The sequence below is a fragment of the Platalea leucorodia genome (genome assembly GCF_965183815.1).
Source record: "Platalea leucorodia genome assembly, chromosome: 7".
In the NCBI taxonomy this organism is placed as follows: domain Eukaryota; kingdom Metazoa; phylum Chordata; class Aves; order Pelecaniformes; family Threskiornithidae; genus Platalea; species Platalea leucorodia.
In genome coordinates, this window is record NC_138829.1 from 1,396,792 (window position 1) to 1,412,636 (window position 15,845).

The 15,845-nt window shown below is 44.1% G+C and overlaps 2 protein-coding genes across 9 annotated transcripts in view; one reads left to right on the forward strand and one right to left on the reverse strand.

The window, feature by feature from the left end:
- Window positions 1–1,339: 1,339 nt before the first annotated feature.
- On the reverse strand, window positions 1,340–15,824 carry KLHL28 (kelch like family member 28). 8 transcript variants are annotated; one of them, XM_082318593.1, is made up of 6 exons: window positions 14,986–15,463; window positions 14,282–14,328; window positions 11,871–12,769; window positions 8,938–9,381; window positions 5,937–6,145; window positions 1,340–5,312 (listed from the first exon to the last, which is right to left on the reverse strand). In XM_082318593.1, exons 3-6 carry the CDS (start codon window positions 12,767–12,769, stop codon window positions 5,149–5,151), a joined length of 1,716 nt encoding a protein of 571 aa, XP_082174719.1. In that variant the 5' UTR covers window positions 14,282–14,328; window positions 14,986–15,463; the 3' UTR covers window positions 1,340–5,148. The 8 variants fall into 8 exon arrangements, 5 of the variants coding, with proteins under 5 accessions (XP_082174719.1, XP_082174718.1, XP_082174715.1 ...); XM_082318592.1 differs by lacking the exons at window positions 14,282–14,328; window positions 14,986–15,463 and adding exons at window positions 13,210–13,400; window positions 13,483–14,250; XR_014228917.1 differs by lacking the exons at window positions 14,282–14,328; window positions 14,986–15,463 and adding an exon at window positions 15,730–15,824 and having other exon boundaries at window positions 1,342–3,996; window positions 4,989–5,312.
- Window positions 14,740–15,845, forward strand: part of TOGARAM1 (TOG array regulator of axonemal microtubules 1) — a gene marked incomplete at its 5' end in the record, with an annotated part of 46,423 nt that continues 45,317 nt past the window's right edge. Inside the window, one exon of the mRNA XM_082318838.1 lies at window positions 14,740–14,827. Coding sequence (XP_082174964.1) covers window positions 14,740–14,827 — 88 coding nt within the window. The remainder of the gene's footprint in view (window positions 14,828–15,845) is intronic.

A 15,845-nucleotide genomic window follows, 5' to 3' on the forward strand; every position in this document is an offset into this window, starting at 1 on the left:
TATGGTGGCCTTCAAAATGTCATTTTTTGTTTTTTTAAATAAAGCATCAGCTTTCTCTATTTTTTTGCCATCTCTAGCTAATATTAGACAGCTAACCGCCCCTACGTGATGTTCCTTTTACCATTATGTTCCTGGCCATTCCTAAAATTAAGGTCTGCGCATTAAGTGCACTCGAGACCCAAGGAAAGAGGAGGACGACAGTAGTTGCGTACTGTAGCGCCTAGTGCTGGTCTAGGTCAAGTGCTGTGCAAGGTGTTCGCATTTTTCTGACACAACTTTATTTTTTTTCAAAATGGGTAACTTTCTGCTAAAATAAACTGGAAAAAAATCCTCTCCTACCCTGTCTATCTGTAAAATGGGTTTTGAAGTACCTGCTACATCAACGTGTAATAGCAACCTTTAAACTTAGGGAAAGCTAAAACTAAGTCCTTGATGGTATTACCTGAAAGTCTTTTATTAGTGTAGCAAATCTTCCCCTCCCGCCCCACAGAAATCACTTGAGTATTTTCCTTTTGTGCCAGCTCCGGCATGACTAAGACTACACACGGCAGCGTTTTCCAGCTGGCGTTGGCAGGCGACACGACTGCGCACGTCTTACGGACAGCACTGCTGAGCACCCGCCCGTGCCAGCGGCGAGCGGCACCTCCTGCAGCAGAGCCCAGAGCTGAACTCAGGCCTTGGGCAAGAAAGCTCTCAACTACGTGAAAAAATAACCATTTCTGCCTGGATTTAGAAGAAACCGGCAAAAAAATAGATTTCACCGCACAACTGCCAAGTCTTAAATTTCCATTTCACTAACGCAAAGAGAGGGGCGCCGGTCGTTCCTTCATGTAAACCACCGCCCAAAGTGAAACCACCACCTCAACCACGGCTGTGAAGAGCTGTCTAACAGTAAACTGAAATGATTTAGCTGCGACGCCGTTGGCCCTGAGCAGACCCTCCTTCCGCAGTCGCTCAGCGACGCTGGGTCCGCACCGGGAGAGAACGGTTTGTACGGGAGCTTTTGCGAGCAGGAACAGGCGGGTCGGGGCTCCTGCGACGGTTACGGATTCATCGGGCAGACGGCTACGGGGACAGATGGAAAATAGGAAGCCACGCACTAAAATCCTCTTCCACAGGGGCTTCTAACACCAGCGAGGCAGAGACCCTGCAGCGGGGCTGCGGGGGCCAGGGTCTCCCAGCACCCCGGCAGCTGGAGCCGCCGCGGCGCGGGGCGGAGGTACCGCCGCCTCCGAGGGACAGCCACGGAGACGCTGCTGCCTTCCAAGGCTAAAGCTACAGCGTATTGATATCCGCCACCCAACCGAAGTGTAACACTGAGTTTTTCCCCAGGTTTATTTACTAAACTGTTTCACATTTAATGAAATAGTTACAACAATACTTACAGAGCATTATCACAAGCGCAAACACGTTGAGAACGCTAGTAAAGACCGAGAATGCAGGTTACAGTTATGTTCCTGTTGAACTCAAATGCCGCTTTTGTAAACAATAACAAAACCAGAACAGTGCTGCTAAAAAAGATGTACACATAAAAACGCTCTACGTACACAAAACTACATATATCATTTTATACTCCCAACCAAAGCACTCTGGTCAAGTCCGAGTACAATTTGGTATTCTCTGTACAATTATTAAATCCTGCTAAAAATTATAGTTATCCTTGGGTTTAAAATACAGCACAGCGCATAAGGCAAAAAAATAGGAATTATCATCCAGTTCTTTGCGTTTCAGTTAAATATCAAGAATTTAAGGCAAGTTTGGACATTTTGCATTGTTTCATGTAGTGAATGGGGACTTACAGATGGCAAATTCACAAAAGTAACACACTACCTCCCAGACACAGTTAACTCTGTGTAACGCGTACTGGACACATCTGCCCCTCTAGAAATTCCACCTAGACTTTCTGAAAGAAAAGCATTCCTAGGAGGAGAGACTGTCAAGCAGCTTACAGATGAATAGCTTTAAAAAAAAAAAAAAAAAGGCAGAAATTCAGGAACTGTATGTACACGTATAAAACTCATACGCATTTTAAAGTGCTTTACAGATAATTTTGAGCGATTAAGAAATAGAACTGGATGATAATTTATAGTTGTATGACATCTTATTTGAAGGTCCTTAATTTTTAAACTGCAAGACAGACATCACAATGAGAGTATTGTTCTTTAAATGCAGATTTAATCTGATTGTTGTGTCTGATCTTCCTATAACCAAGCACTTCAGTGAACAGGACAAGGAGCACCCGAACAGAAAATGAAGTTGGCATGATTTTAGGTGACAGGATCCTTAGGTTGATACACTGTTCGATCCATTTCTAGCTAAACAGTTCATCGAATAACAGCAGCGTGTTAGGCATTTTTCCCATCCTTCATACCAAGCCTGCATACTAAAAAATTGCTTATGTTGCTATCTGAAATTTAGCAGTACCGCATTACACAATATGGGTCAACCTCTACAGCTTAATTTAACATTGCCACTGCCTAGGTAAGACAGTAAAACATTTTGCAATTTTAAGCACTTTGACTTCCATAAATGAAAGATGTTTATATAAATATTGAATAGGCACCGACACCACCCCAACCTATGGAATTTTTTGTTCTGATGAAGTCAAAACGATTTCTATACCTTGCACCGCTTTCTACTAACCGAGAGCAGTGTTTACGAATACTTCCAACCAGAACACGTGTATGAGCATCTTCATTCACGGAATCCTACCGTAGAACCTAAAAGGTACGGCATACACCGAACTGCGTGGAAAGCCTCCTATCAATAAAAGGCATAAAATTCTTTTAAGTAAGGAATTTTTCTCATTTTAATATTAGTCTGTTAATCATCTTTGTCTCTGGTGTATATTGGAAAATCTAACAATCACTGGCATCTCTGTGAAACAGCCTGAGAAGTAAAACAGCCCGTGGAAGCATTCAGCTTGTGCCCGTACCCGAACAGGAGGAGAAGGCAACCTGCGCCGCGGGCTGAAACGTCTCCCGCGGTCCCCAGACCTGCTGCCCTTCCTCCTCCTCCCCACACGCGGACCGGCAGCCGCCAACCACGCCGCTGCTCCTGTCCGAGCAACGGATTCACTGGAATAATCAAATTACGCTATTATTGCTATATAACTAGAATCCTTAGTGGGTCAAATAAACGGCATTGAAAACGCTAAAATTGTTAATTTTATTTGCTTTTAAAGTCCTGCTTAATTCTAGCAAATTTGAAGAATATGTGCAGGATTTTACAATTTGTGCAAACAGCCGGTATCTATGAACAATGTTTTATGGTGAAAACGCCCTCGTCTCCTCGGCTGTTTGAACTCTGAATGCTAGCGTATGGAAGAACAAGGAACACCGCTGTTTGCCCGGCTGCAACCAGCTTTGCAGGAACTTAGAATAAATCAAGTCTACTCAAAACCCTCCACTTAGCGTACTCAGAAAGAAATGGCTTTTAAAGCAACTATTTCAAATATTATTGCACCTTCAAAAATAATACTATATGGGCTTGAAAAACAAGGGGAAACAAACATTAATTTAACATGTTAAAACAAGGGGAAGATAACTCTGGAGGCAGAAAAACTCTTCAGTACCAGGCCTGGCAATACGTAGACAGACATCAAAACAGGAATTCAAGATAACCATGATTCCTAGTTAAAAATCAGAAGACAAACCAAAACATTCTACATTAGCTAAACTTGATATTTATTCAGTCATCTATTTTAAATAATGGTTATAACCCACAGCATCGCTTTCTATTTATCTGCCCAAATTTTCACTAAGCTTAGGGCTATCATAAAGTCGTATCTATCTCTCGAGACTGGTGAGTCCCAGGAGCCGACCGCCCGTACTCCGTTCCGCAGGACACGCGCCCGGGATCAGCCACTGTGCCCCGCGCTTTTCACGCGCTGCAACTGGTGCTAAAGGCGAGACCGTCTGGAGAACCCGAGCTGGGATCTCACCATTCGCTCCCTATGCTTGTATTTTGGGAATAGGAACAATAAACACAGATCTTCTGGGAAAAAAAAAAAAAAAAGTAACAAACATAGAGCTCATTCGGTACACTGTGTTATTCTTGACAGTTTTCATAGGCACGAATGTATCAAGCAAGTAAGAAACAAAAATACTAGAACAATCAAAACAATCATGCTTTATGCATACTGCACTAAAATCAGTAACAGCCTTACCGTTAAGTCCTACATTTAGCACCATTTTTGTATCTGAACACTCTGAGAAAGCAATCATACATTCTTTTAAAAAAAGGAAGTTATACGGAATATGGACACAGGTGCACTTGGGAGAAGGACGGGACGGATCCGTTTTTGAGTATTTATTTTATATCACTCTATGAATGCTGCTGTGGCATCTTCCGATGCATGACTGTTGTAATTTTTCCTTGCATTACAGTTGAAAACACACAGCAGACTAGCAAGATTTAATCTAGCACTCATTTACCCACAAAAAAAAGGGAAAGTTAACGCGATTTCTCTTCAGCAGACCCAAAAATGTCATTAAGAGGCAATAAATTTGCCTTATAGTTTCTTGCAGTAGTTACTAATTACCATCCTGGCCCTCCTACCAGTAAGCGGGTGACAAAGGAGAGTGTACAGGCAACATACTATGGCATTTATTATTTACAAACCTTGAGATACAGAAACAAGGCAGCCCTTTAGTTACTGTTCATAAAAAAAATTATGAAGCACTGGTGTTTTCTTAATATGAAGACACAACCAGACAACTACCAGCAAACAGTCCAGTCACACAGCACATTCACACACCTCTCGCCCCAAGCACAGTAAACTTCATATTTCATAGTAGGCAGGAGGAAGAGAGGAAAGCTCTAGAAAGTGAACGGGTTAGATACACAGTAAGTTTTCTAATCATATCCCAGGCATGTACAGTACTCTCTAAAATTCACTGCCATTAACAGGATGCTATCTAAACCCAGCTGGTAATAAGCTTTCCATCCCTTCTGCCCGTGTCACTAGAGTAACGAAGGCCAGTTACCGGAAGAAAACAAATCCTTCCTCATTTCAATCCCAGCTTCACCACATTCCTCCAACTTCCCAGCTTCAGAAAACGCAGCTTATGGTCTCCACCAGCAGGGTTTATTTTCAAGCAGATTAAGCTCCACCTTTGCGTCCGGTCCGTAAAGTCCTGCTGTTCATCAAAGTGCAGTCAAACCAAAATTGCATCGACAGTACATCATCCCAGCAGAGTCCAGCCAGGTATCCGAGATGGGATCGTATTTCTGTACAGTGTTCAGATAGGAGGACCCTGAATGACCTCCAACTACATAAAGGTAGTTATCGATTACAGCTGCACCAACTCCTATTGGAAAGAAAAAAAAAAAAAAGATTGCACGATCGCCAAGTGTGGAAATAAGTAGCGTTTTTGTTCCCAATTGGAACCACTACCCCCCCCCCCCCCGAAGGCTGAACGGACAAGTTCTCACAGCCTCTGCTCCTTTGGGCTGTCTTTAAAGAAAATGGGTGTAAATGAAGAGTCCCTCTCTGCTCAGGTCTTACACTCCTTTTTTACTGTTCTCGCACCCTTTCCTATGACAAAGCAACGCTCTTCTGCCCCAATACTCCTTGTCAGGGAGACAGAAGAGAGGATGCACTACTGAGTCTCAACGTAAAATAAAATACAATAGAACAGTAACCACAGAATTGCTGAAATTCACTCAAAAATCAATGAAAAAAAGAAGGTAGAGTAGAAATATTACTTCTTATTATTTTTGTTACAGCTCAGTATTAATAAACTGACTGTAATTAAAAATAGAGAAATAAATATTCTTTCACAGAGCTGATTAAGTGATCTTCATTCATAGATGAAGTGCAATGCTCTGTAGACAGGTCACTGCAACTTTACTGCAGCCTCTATCGGGTCAGACGGCAGTTTATTTCTGAAAGGACATCGGAGTTAACCGCTGAGAGTTTTGTACGTCCCTACCTGTTCTGGGTTCCTTCATGGGTCGACACACAGTCCACTGGTTTTGATGAGGATCGTATCTCTCGATGCTCGATAAGTGAGACACACCATTGTGCCCACCTACTACAAAAATGAAGCCCAGCATGACACCGACACCAAAGTTTATTCGTTTATCAGCCATTGAAGCGACTGTCTCCCACGAGTTTTTACTTGGATCGTAACGCTCCATGCTGCGGATACAAACAAACAACTTGTGAGGCTTGGATTTTAGTGACATTTGAATTTCACTCCACAAGAAATCTGCATTTGTCAGAGGTACATCTAGTTCTGCCAACCGATGTTACCACACACAGGAATAACGCAACACAGAGAGCTGGGGCTGATGGAAAATTCTGCGGCGTGCTTGCTTTGTGCTACCAATGGTGGCACGCAAGAAACTGAAGCCAGTGTTATCACCTCAGAAGCATCAGTCACGTCCTAGGGTCCTTCGACAACACAAAGCAGCAGGAGGGTCTCAACAGAGCGTTGCCAAAAAGCAGATTTAACACATTTCACCCTGACACAGCGGCTGCAGTTCAGCCGCTCCTCCGATGTCCTCACGCCACTACCCTGGATCTTCAGGTCACAGATTGAAACAAAGCAAGATTTTTCAAAGCTGGCCTCGGAAGCGAAAGCTCTTTCAAGGATGACTGCCGCTATTTATAAAAAAAGCAACTCATGAAAAACTGAACACAATGCAGATCTGAAGTGTATCTATTTGGGTAACACATCAAATCAAAAACTTCCTTGAGGCTTGCCTGAAAATAACAGAGGAAAAAAAAATGTGGAGAGCATATCCTTCAGGAAAAGCAGTAAAGAGGTTGCTAAGCATAGAAGAGGCCTTCAGAATAAAATGGAAATGAATTATCATCATTATTATTTTTTTTAATCACTGGAGCTGTACAGATGGTCAGAGTCATTAACGCACTCATGGCACGCAGCCATTCCCTGTCCAAAGTGCAGCTTCAGTAGCACGAGGGGGCAGAAAAGAGGGGAAGAGAAAATCAGAAGCACTACAGAGTTGGAGAAAAGGTGCTTAATTCCACAGCAGCCAGCTTTCTTCCAGCGCTAGAGCCTGTATGAGGCTAGTGACTGTATGGCATGGCATATTACTCGCACCCTTGAATAATCAACAAAACCAAAATTATTCAATAAAAAGTAAATTAAATTTAGGAAGGCAAATAATGAAATATCAGATTCTAATAACTCTACAGGGGCTGCTGGCAATCCCCTTCTGACTGAGGAAGACAGATGTGGCACAAGGAGCGAGGCTACTGCAGAATTTTAATGTTGTTAAGAGCTTTGCCTTTAACGGTACCAGCTTGATACAGACATTTCCTGTTACTCCAGCGATAAGCCTTGTGTTTCCCAAAAGGAGGTTACCGAGTTCACCTTTCAAAGGCCTACGTGCACACTGAGCGTTCACCTTTTGGGAATCACTTCTGGCAAGAGCAAGGCCTTGATTATCTTCCCTTTTTTTACGGTCTGTGCCCCAAGGCTGCAGCGGCGGGAGCACCCAGAGCTCCCACAGTAACTCCTGGTACGCCCGCTCTGCTCTGCTACTGCCTTCGCTTTGCTGCATCGACTACTAAAGCTGACAGTTCTGCGTGGTACAGAGACGGCACGGAGCTAAGAGCGACCACACAGGGCAACAGCGCAGCTTAATCATTCCGGGTCAGGTTCCCATGGGAAGAAATCCTAGCGTCAAGAGAAAACTTTTAGAGATGGCTTGCTTGTCTATTAAGTATTTCAACTGCTATTACAGTTCATAATGTAAAATATAAGAAATTAGAATAATGTCACATTAAGTTTCATAAAATCCTGTCACAACCATACCAAACAGTTTAACTTATTGCTGGTTTGTATTTCAGTAATTTAAAAAATTGTTTGCATTTTCCAAATGAAAACGACTTAGCTATACTTTCCTATTTGGAAACCAATCCTTTGCTTCACAAACTGTTTTATATAAAAATGTATCAAGTAGAAAAAGTAAGCACAATTAGTGACTAGTGCGATGTTATTATACTACACTGTTAAACAATCAATGCATCCCTTCCTGTAAGCAAGATTTTCACTTTCATTCTTCATTCAGCTATTTAGAGGTGTAGTTTATTAATTTGCTTCCTGGAGGGACAAACAGCTGATCTGTTCCCATTTTAATGAAGAAAAGAGTACAAATGATTTCTTTGCATAACTAAATGCCTGTCCATCCTTAGAGAGCGATGTGGAACAGAACAATTAAAGAGCACGCTGGTACTGGGAAACCTCCTTGTGAACGTAAGGCCTGAAGGAAGCCTGCTTCTACCCAGGAGCCAGACCAGTAACCACCATCCTGAACTTCATTATTATCGTTAAGACTACTTTAAGATTCTATCTATCTGAGGTATATATTTATTTTGTGTATATTAAGCACGTGAAAAATCCTATTCATTTCAAATCAGTGTTTTAAACGTTAAGGTTAACCACGCATCCTAATATTTTGCAGGCTTGAGGTACAAGGCTTTACACAGCACTGGCGCAGCGCTCAGCAAGCCTCTCCCGAGAGCTCAGGACCCGAGATGCAGCACCATGACACAGGTACCAGCACACTGCCTTGGGGCCTCAGCAAATGAGCTCACACAATACTGACCTGCCGAGTTAACCAGCTTGGGTGTCTACAAGGTCAGGCGTCTTGCACCACCTTGCTTAGTAACATGCATATATGTCTTTGCCTTTACCATTTTCCCTTCTTAAGGATTTAAAAAAAAAAACAAAACCAAAACAACAAACCAAAACCAAACCAGCTCTGATAAGATAAGTTAAAATAAAGATTTCCCAGTTGAATTACCAGGCTGATACTGCAGAACAAAGATTAATGAGGCCCACTGTGGATTACCGATCTATCTTAGAATAATTTTTAATTGGCTGCCGAACACAAGCTTAACAGTGAGTTTTGCTGATTTCCAGCTTATGACATCGAGCTACACACATCAACGGCACGTACCTGTTCATGTGGGCAGGACCATAACCGCCAATGGCGTATATCATTCCGTCCAAGACAGCAGCAGCAAAACAACTTCTTGTTTTGTTCATTGGGGCCACTAGCTGCCATTCCTTCACTTTAGGAATGTATTTCTCCACAGTTCGTAAATAAGACTGCCCATCGTAGCCACCCAAGGCGTAGAGCTCTCCCGCCAGCACTACCACTCCCAGAGTACTCCGGCTCTCAAACATCCTCTCAAGAGATGTCCAAGTGTTCGTATCGGGGTCCCAGCACTCCACTGAATTCTCATGCTTTCGGTAACTGATGCCTTGACACACGTGGGTTGCGATCCCTCCTACCACATATATTTTCTGGTCTAGGACACATATTCCAAATTCATAGCGGGGAATGCTAAGAGGTGCCAGGCCTATCCAGGAGTCATTCTGGGGAAAATACATTTCAACGCTGAAACAGAAAAACAAAGATTATGTGAGCAAACCTAGCTTTGTGAAGCTCTGTGAAGTGCAAATGAGCATCAAGGAACACAGTCTTAAGATTATTTCCTATGTCCCATCTGATGTTTGCTGTTTCTTCCAAAACCCAAACGTAAGCTAAAATCAAACGCTGTTTACTGTTCTAAGGAGTGAAAAACCCAGGGCCTCACAGCGTACAGTGCGATGCAGCAACAGAGCGAGCAGCCACGGCACCAAGTCCGAGACCTGAAATGATGAATTTTGAAAGTACAAACCAGGCAGCCCACGGAGGAGGCAGGAGAGCATCACGGACAACGCGAGGGAAGACGATACACTGCTGAGGCCACAGCAGCTTTTGGAGGTAGGCTGTGGTCGGGGTAAGCTAAAAATACAAACCACAGGGATAAGACGGGTAAACTGAAACAAAAGTCAGAACAGCCACAGAGATGGGAGAGAGAAAAGGAGAATTAGAGAGGGGGAAGCACATGTCTATATATACACATACAAACATACATTTAGAAAGTGCAATTTGTAGTTTTAGAAATACATTTTTTACATGCACTGTATAATTTAAACAAAATGTCAAAGTAGAACAAACTAATTTGAAAAATCTGTTTTCAAAATACTGCTTATTTGCATTTTCTTTTAATTATACTCAGTGTTAAAATATGGTGGGTCTGGACTACCACGTATAAAGTCTAGTCAATCTACCTAGATAGTTTAGGTAACAAATCACTTAAATGATTTAAAAGAATATCTAGTAGACAAGAAATACGATCTCTTCAAAAAACATACAAGAAAATGAAGCCACTGGAGAGCTGAGAGCCACTGACTGAGAACCCAGAAGCGGGGACTGCTGGAACACCAGGCTGGCACTGACAGCAGCGGCCCAGGTAGAAAAGAGCAGTACCAAATATTTTCTAAGTAATTTTGTTATTATGAAGCAGCAGCTAACTGTCAGTGAAAAAAACAGCCTTCCTGCAAGTACAAAAAGTAAGACGAGAATAGTGGAATTAAGGTATCCTACTTCACAATTTTAATTGTATTAGGAATTATTTGTTTAATCGATCTGTGACTTTTTTTTTTTGTCTGTCGAGCAATTGTTTAAACTTAAGTATTAAATGAAACAACAGTTTAGGAAAAATGAATATGAATACTAAATTAAGGAAGAGCAAATTTTTGTAAGCATTAAAACATGGTTAATAGTAGTAAAGAGTATTTTTGTTTAAAAAAAAAAATCAAAATAATCCAAACTACATTGGTATGTAATATTGTTACAATTAAAGAAGCTGTGAAAGAAACAGAGCTGAAGGATATCAGAGGACAACTTTATTCACTCAAACAGATTTCTTATGAAGCACAAAACCCCCTCTATTTTTTAAAACGTATAAATTCCCAGTCCCAACATCCAGTCTACTATTGATCCCCGGTATTGGGAAAGTTAACTTTAAATAGCTTTGACAACATCTCTAAACACAGGGAAAAAGAACATACAGCTCTTCCCAGGTTTTTAAGTGTATGTATATACATGCAACCATGGAAGCGTCACAGAAAAGAGTATCTCAGAGTAAAATATTATCCCAGAATTCAGCTGTGGAACCAGTTCGGGTAGTCTGCCTTAACACAGAAAACATTTTTACTGCGTTGATAAGGGTACGCTCAACTCAAAGCACTATATGTGTATGCGTAAGTACGCATATATATGCAGACCCACACATAGTTTAATTACCATTTCTGGAAATGTTAATATAATGTTAATCCAACCATACCAGTGTGGGGAAGAAAGCTATTTTTCTCTCCATTACATTCTTTTTTCTCACATGATTAGCCTCAGGGATGTAACAAACTACTCGGGCAACTGAAGAGAAGGCTCATTTTGAAAACCAGGTAAACAAAGATGGGCACTTACCTGTTTCTGCCAGCACGGATATGGATACCTACTCGGCAGCAGAGGTTAAAGTCACGATTACATTACGATCAAGAACGTGACATTGCTAAGAATTACCTCTTCGCTTTTCTCTGATTAAGTCTATTTTAATTCCAAGGACTTTTGAATTATCGGGAAGCATATTGGTCATATATTAGGTTACATTTTATGATTTGATTGTCTGGGATAATAATAGATCGGGGAAAAATGATGTAAAATGAAAAGACCTGAAAGGATAAAGAAGTACCATACAAACTTTTATTAACCAAATTCTCAATCAACAGAATTAAAAAGGTAAGATTTTATAGCTATTTGTGTTGGCACAAACAAAACCTCATAACGTTGAAGATTACTCATGAAATAAAAGGGCTTTTTGAATTCAGTGCTCCTCCTTGCTCAAGAAAAATCTACTTAAGAGATCTTACGAAGGAAAGCAGTAACTACAGTCCTGCAAACCACAGCTCTTCGATGATTGCCTTAATCCTGACCCAGGGCGATAAACATGCATGAACATCACACCACGCAAGCGCTGCAACAACCTCACTATTACTTACCTTTCCAAACACGCAAACAGTCCGGCTTTTCCTCCTACAGCACAAAGAACTTTAGGAGCACAGCGAGGCCGTGTCATCAACATGGTCTGGTGGGAAAGTCTGTGTTCAGGCATAAAGTGGTATTTTAGGGCCTCATTTAGCAGATGTTTACAAGTATGGTCATCACGAATGAGATGGTTTGCTTCATACAACCTCGTAAGAAACTTAACGCTCAGCAGCGGCAACCGAACGCAATGGAGCAGCTGTGCTAAGTACTTCTGTCGCTCCTGCACATCGTACTTGATCCAGGACTCGAGCGCATAAAAAACGGTTTCTTCTGTCACAACATTCAAGCAGTCATTGGAAACAATTTCATCCAATTCAGAATGCGTAAGCTCAAAAAATTCTTCCGTCTGACAAACATCTTCAAAGTTCTGACAAATGTACTTGTTAGCAGCCAAGTAGAGGTCATGGCAGCCGTAGGTCTCTGCAAAACGAGAAATCCCGATGCAATTGCCGGGATCGAGCTGGCTTTCAAGAAACGCACAACACTCCTTCACTACCAGTTTGATCTGGAGAAGATTCGCAGCTGGAAGAAGCGACTCTACAGTGTCCTGTGAGATGAAGACGGTTCCCGTGTAGGCATACTCCACGATGGCCTGCAGGGCTGCCTCATCAATGCACTGGAACTCCACCTCCGAGTTCTCCTTCTCAGAAAGGTTCCCAGTGAACATGGCTTTGAAGTATGGACTGATGCTGGCAAGCACCACTTTGTGGGCATGGATCTTGACATCGCCAACTCTAAGGATAATGTCACAGAGCTCGTGATGTTGGCGAAGGAGGTTCAAGCCTTGCAGAAGCTGTTCAGAATGCAAGTGGGTTAAGTTGGCAAGCACGTAGGTTGGAGACGACTGGTCCATCTGTGACAAACAGAATTTTTAACGCATTACTCAGGGCTTCATTTCAGCAGCTTCATTACTCATGTTACTTAGACATGCCATACATAACATTTAAAAAATATTTTTTCCATTTTTGCTTTTATCTTAATTAGGTTTATTACTTTCCAATTTGCTTTTTCATGCAAGTTAACTTGAGGACAATCAGATGTTTATTAATAGTGTATGCTATATTAATCTTTGACTTAAAAAAAAAACCCCACCACCACCTTTTTTTTTTTTTTTTTGTTCTGGAGTAAAATGAATATTATCTGAAGCGTTGAATACATGATAGGATTCTACATCAGATATCTGAGAGAATGGAACAGTGACTGAAATAAAAATAAATAGAGATAAATAAAGAATAGAACTGGCTTATTTAAGATGAAGTTTTAAAAGTTCTTAAACTACTTTCTGCTACTCGCCTTGCAGCCTAGTTCGTGCTACTGCGGTGCAGGCAAGCCCTGCAGTGCTTCCCCTCCGACCAGTGCTGCGGGCAGGGCCCTGCCAGTCACGGGGACCAGCTCTCTGTTCCCCCTTCCTCGCCCGGAACAGAAGAGTTCCTCCCTCTGCACAAAGAGGCAAAAAAGGCCCACAGGGCCAGCGGGGCCCTGGGCTGCGGGAGAAGGGGTGCTGGAGCAGAGGGTACTGTACTCGCGGGCAGAGGAGCACAGGAGAGGGGGAGATCCTTGCCTCACCTCACCGAGCGGCTTCCACCGCGAGAGAAAATCCCAGTGGACGTGCCCTCGCCCTCCGGAGGGATCAGACCCGGGAAGGCTAGGCCTGCCTCCAGCATCACGAGGCGAGGGGCGGAGGGGGCTGGCGAGGTGCTTCCCGGGGCGAGCAAGGGAGCGGGTCCCAGGCGGACAGGCTGAGCATCCCGGTATCTATCGCAACTTCCACGTCCTCACGGCACCGGCAGCTACCCACGCTCCCCAACATCACTAGTGAGGGCAGAGGAGGATCCTCCTTCCTACGTACGCCTCCACAAAACCCCCAAACGCTTCTTCCAAAAAGTTTTGCATCGTGACACTTGAAGGCACTGTGATACCTGCTCTAATTTCAGTATCATTAAAATTCAAACGGTGCTGCCCACCACTACCTGTCGGAGAAGGAGTTCTGCAGTTCTTTATTCAGACTGAATTATTATACTGGTGAGAGGGTGGAAGGTATGAACGTGTCAGGATCCTGGACCACGAGGAAATATAACTATTGTTCTGCGGAGAACACTGCAACCATCTAACTTCTGAACTGAAAAGCTGATTTAATTCTGATTTGCTAAATGACTACACAAACTTCAAGATCTCGCTTCTTTTATCTTATTATTAAGAAGTTCATAATTTTTACAGCTCCTTAACTGACATCTAATTTGCAGTGAGCCTACTTACAAAGTGCTAAATCTGAAAGAATAAAATTAGTTGCCAACATTTACATACAGAACATAATAGCACTGACAGAGAAGTGAAGGCTTACAGCTGGGGATAGAAAACCTCTTACCCATTAAAAGATAAGTGTGCTCATCCCTCTCCTATTAAAACCCTGTACTGGGAAAAAAAAAAAAAAGGTATCTAAAAGAAAGTATTTTAAGCATATCTGCAAAAGGCAAGATTCCATAAAACAACATTTTCCATATAACAACAGTTTTGCACCACAGATTATATGGGTGGGGGGAAGAGCTAAAACACTTTCTTTTCTAAAACACTTCAGCAGCTAAAACACTTTCTTTTCCTTTTGTGTTTGCGCTCAGTTTGTGACTCGGTTGTACATATATACAGAAATCATAAAACACAAGGTAACACCACATGGAAGAAAAAAGGAATCGTTACAGTTCAAATGCAAAACCTGTAAAACCAGTCATAAATAACTACATTTAAGTTATTCCGCAGAAATAAAACTTTTTGTACCGAGTTGGTAGAGATGCCTGCTGTTGTATCTCGCATACCTCCTGCATGGCAATGCTCGCCCACACCGCATATTCGCATGTATTTATCTTAGTGGTGAGCAAGAAAGCAGAAGCTGGAACATTAACCAGGCCTGAAGAACGTACGCTAGTCCAACAATTTGTGCTCCCAGCACAAATCAAATGGTTGCCCCTGGGCTCTGGGCTATCAGATCCTTTTCACAGTCTGTAGGTAAAACTTATCTCGAATAGCAGGGAAGGAGTTATTGGACATAAAAAGGTTAACCAGAAATGTAAATACCTAAGCTCGCTGACTGAAGAACTACTCTTCCAAAACGCACGGTGTGCCACGACGCCCAGTAAGCGATGCAGAGCACAGCGTCGTCTTTTTATGTGAAAGCAGCAGGAAGAGCTCTGGGCACTTCGCTGTTTCAAGGCAGTGTTTAAGTGCTCGCCAGTTCCTTATTTAGGCCACGGAACGGTCGCAGCCGGTGCGCGCCTGGCCCGGTGTCGTGTCTCGCTAAGCGCAAGCCGCGCGGGCCAGCCGAGCCAACCCCGGCTCTGCGCGCCCGACACCCGCCGGCCCCCGCCCGCAGAGGCCGCCCCGGCGATAACCTGCAAGCACCAACTCCGTCGCTTATGAAACTGCTCGCTCCGCACGCCGCCGCCCCGGGACCCGCGCTCAAGCTCCCGCCCCAGCCCGTCTCACGGGGCAGAGCGGCGCCGGGCGGCGGCCAGGCACCCGCTCCGCTGCCGGCCTCTGGGCACCCCGTGGGACGGGGACACGCCGCCACCGGGCACCGCTCACCCCGCCGGTGGCGCCGGGGCCGCCGGCACGGAGCCGCCACCGCGCCGCTCACACCCGCGTCGTCCCGGGGCGGGCACCCCCACCCCACAGCTCGGCGCCGCTCCCTCCCTCCCGCCCGCACTCCCCACACCGAACAGCCGTCCCCGCCGCGCTGCAAACGGGCGCGGCAACGCTACGGGCACCGGGCAGAGCCGCTGCGCGGCGGGGCGCGGCGGGGCGCGGCGGGGCGGGGCTCACCTGCGGGCGGGGGTGCGCAGGCCGCGGCAGGCCCGGCCCGCGGTAGCCGCCACCTCGCTCCGCTCCGCTCCGCTCCTACGGCAGCGCCCGGCAGCCGCGCGCGTCACTTCCGGGCG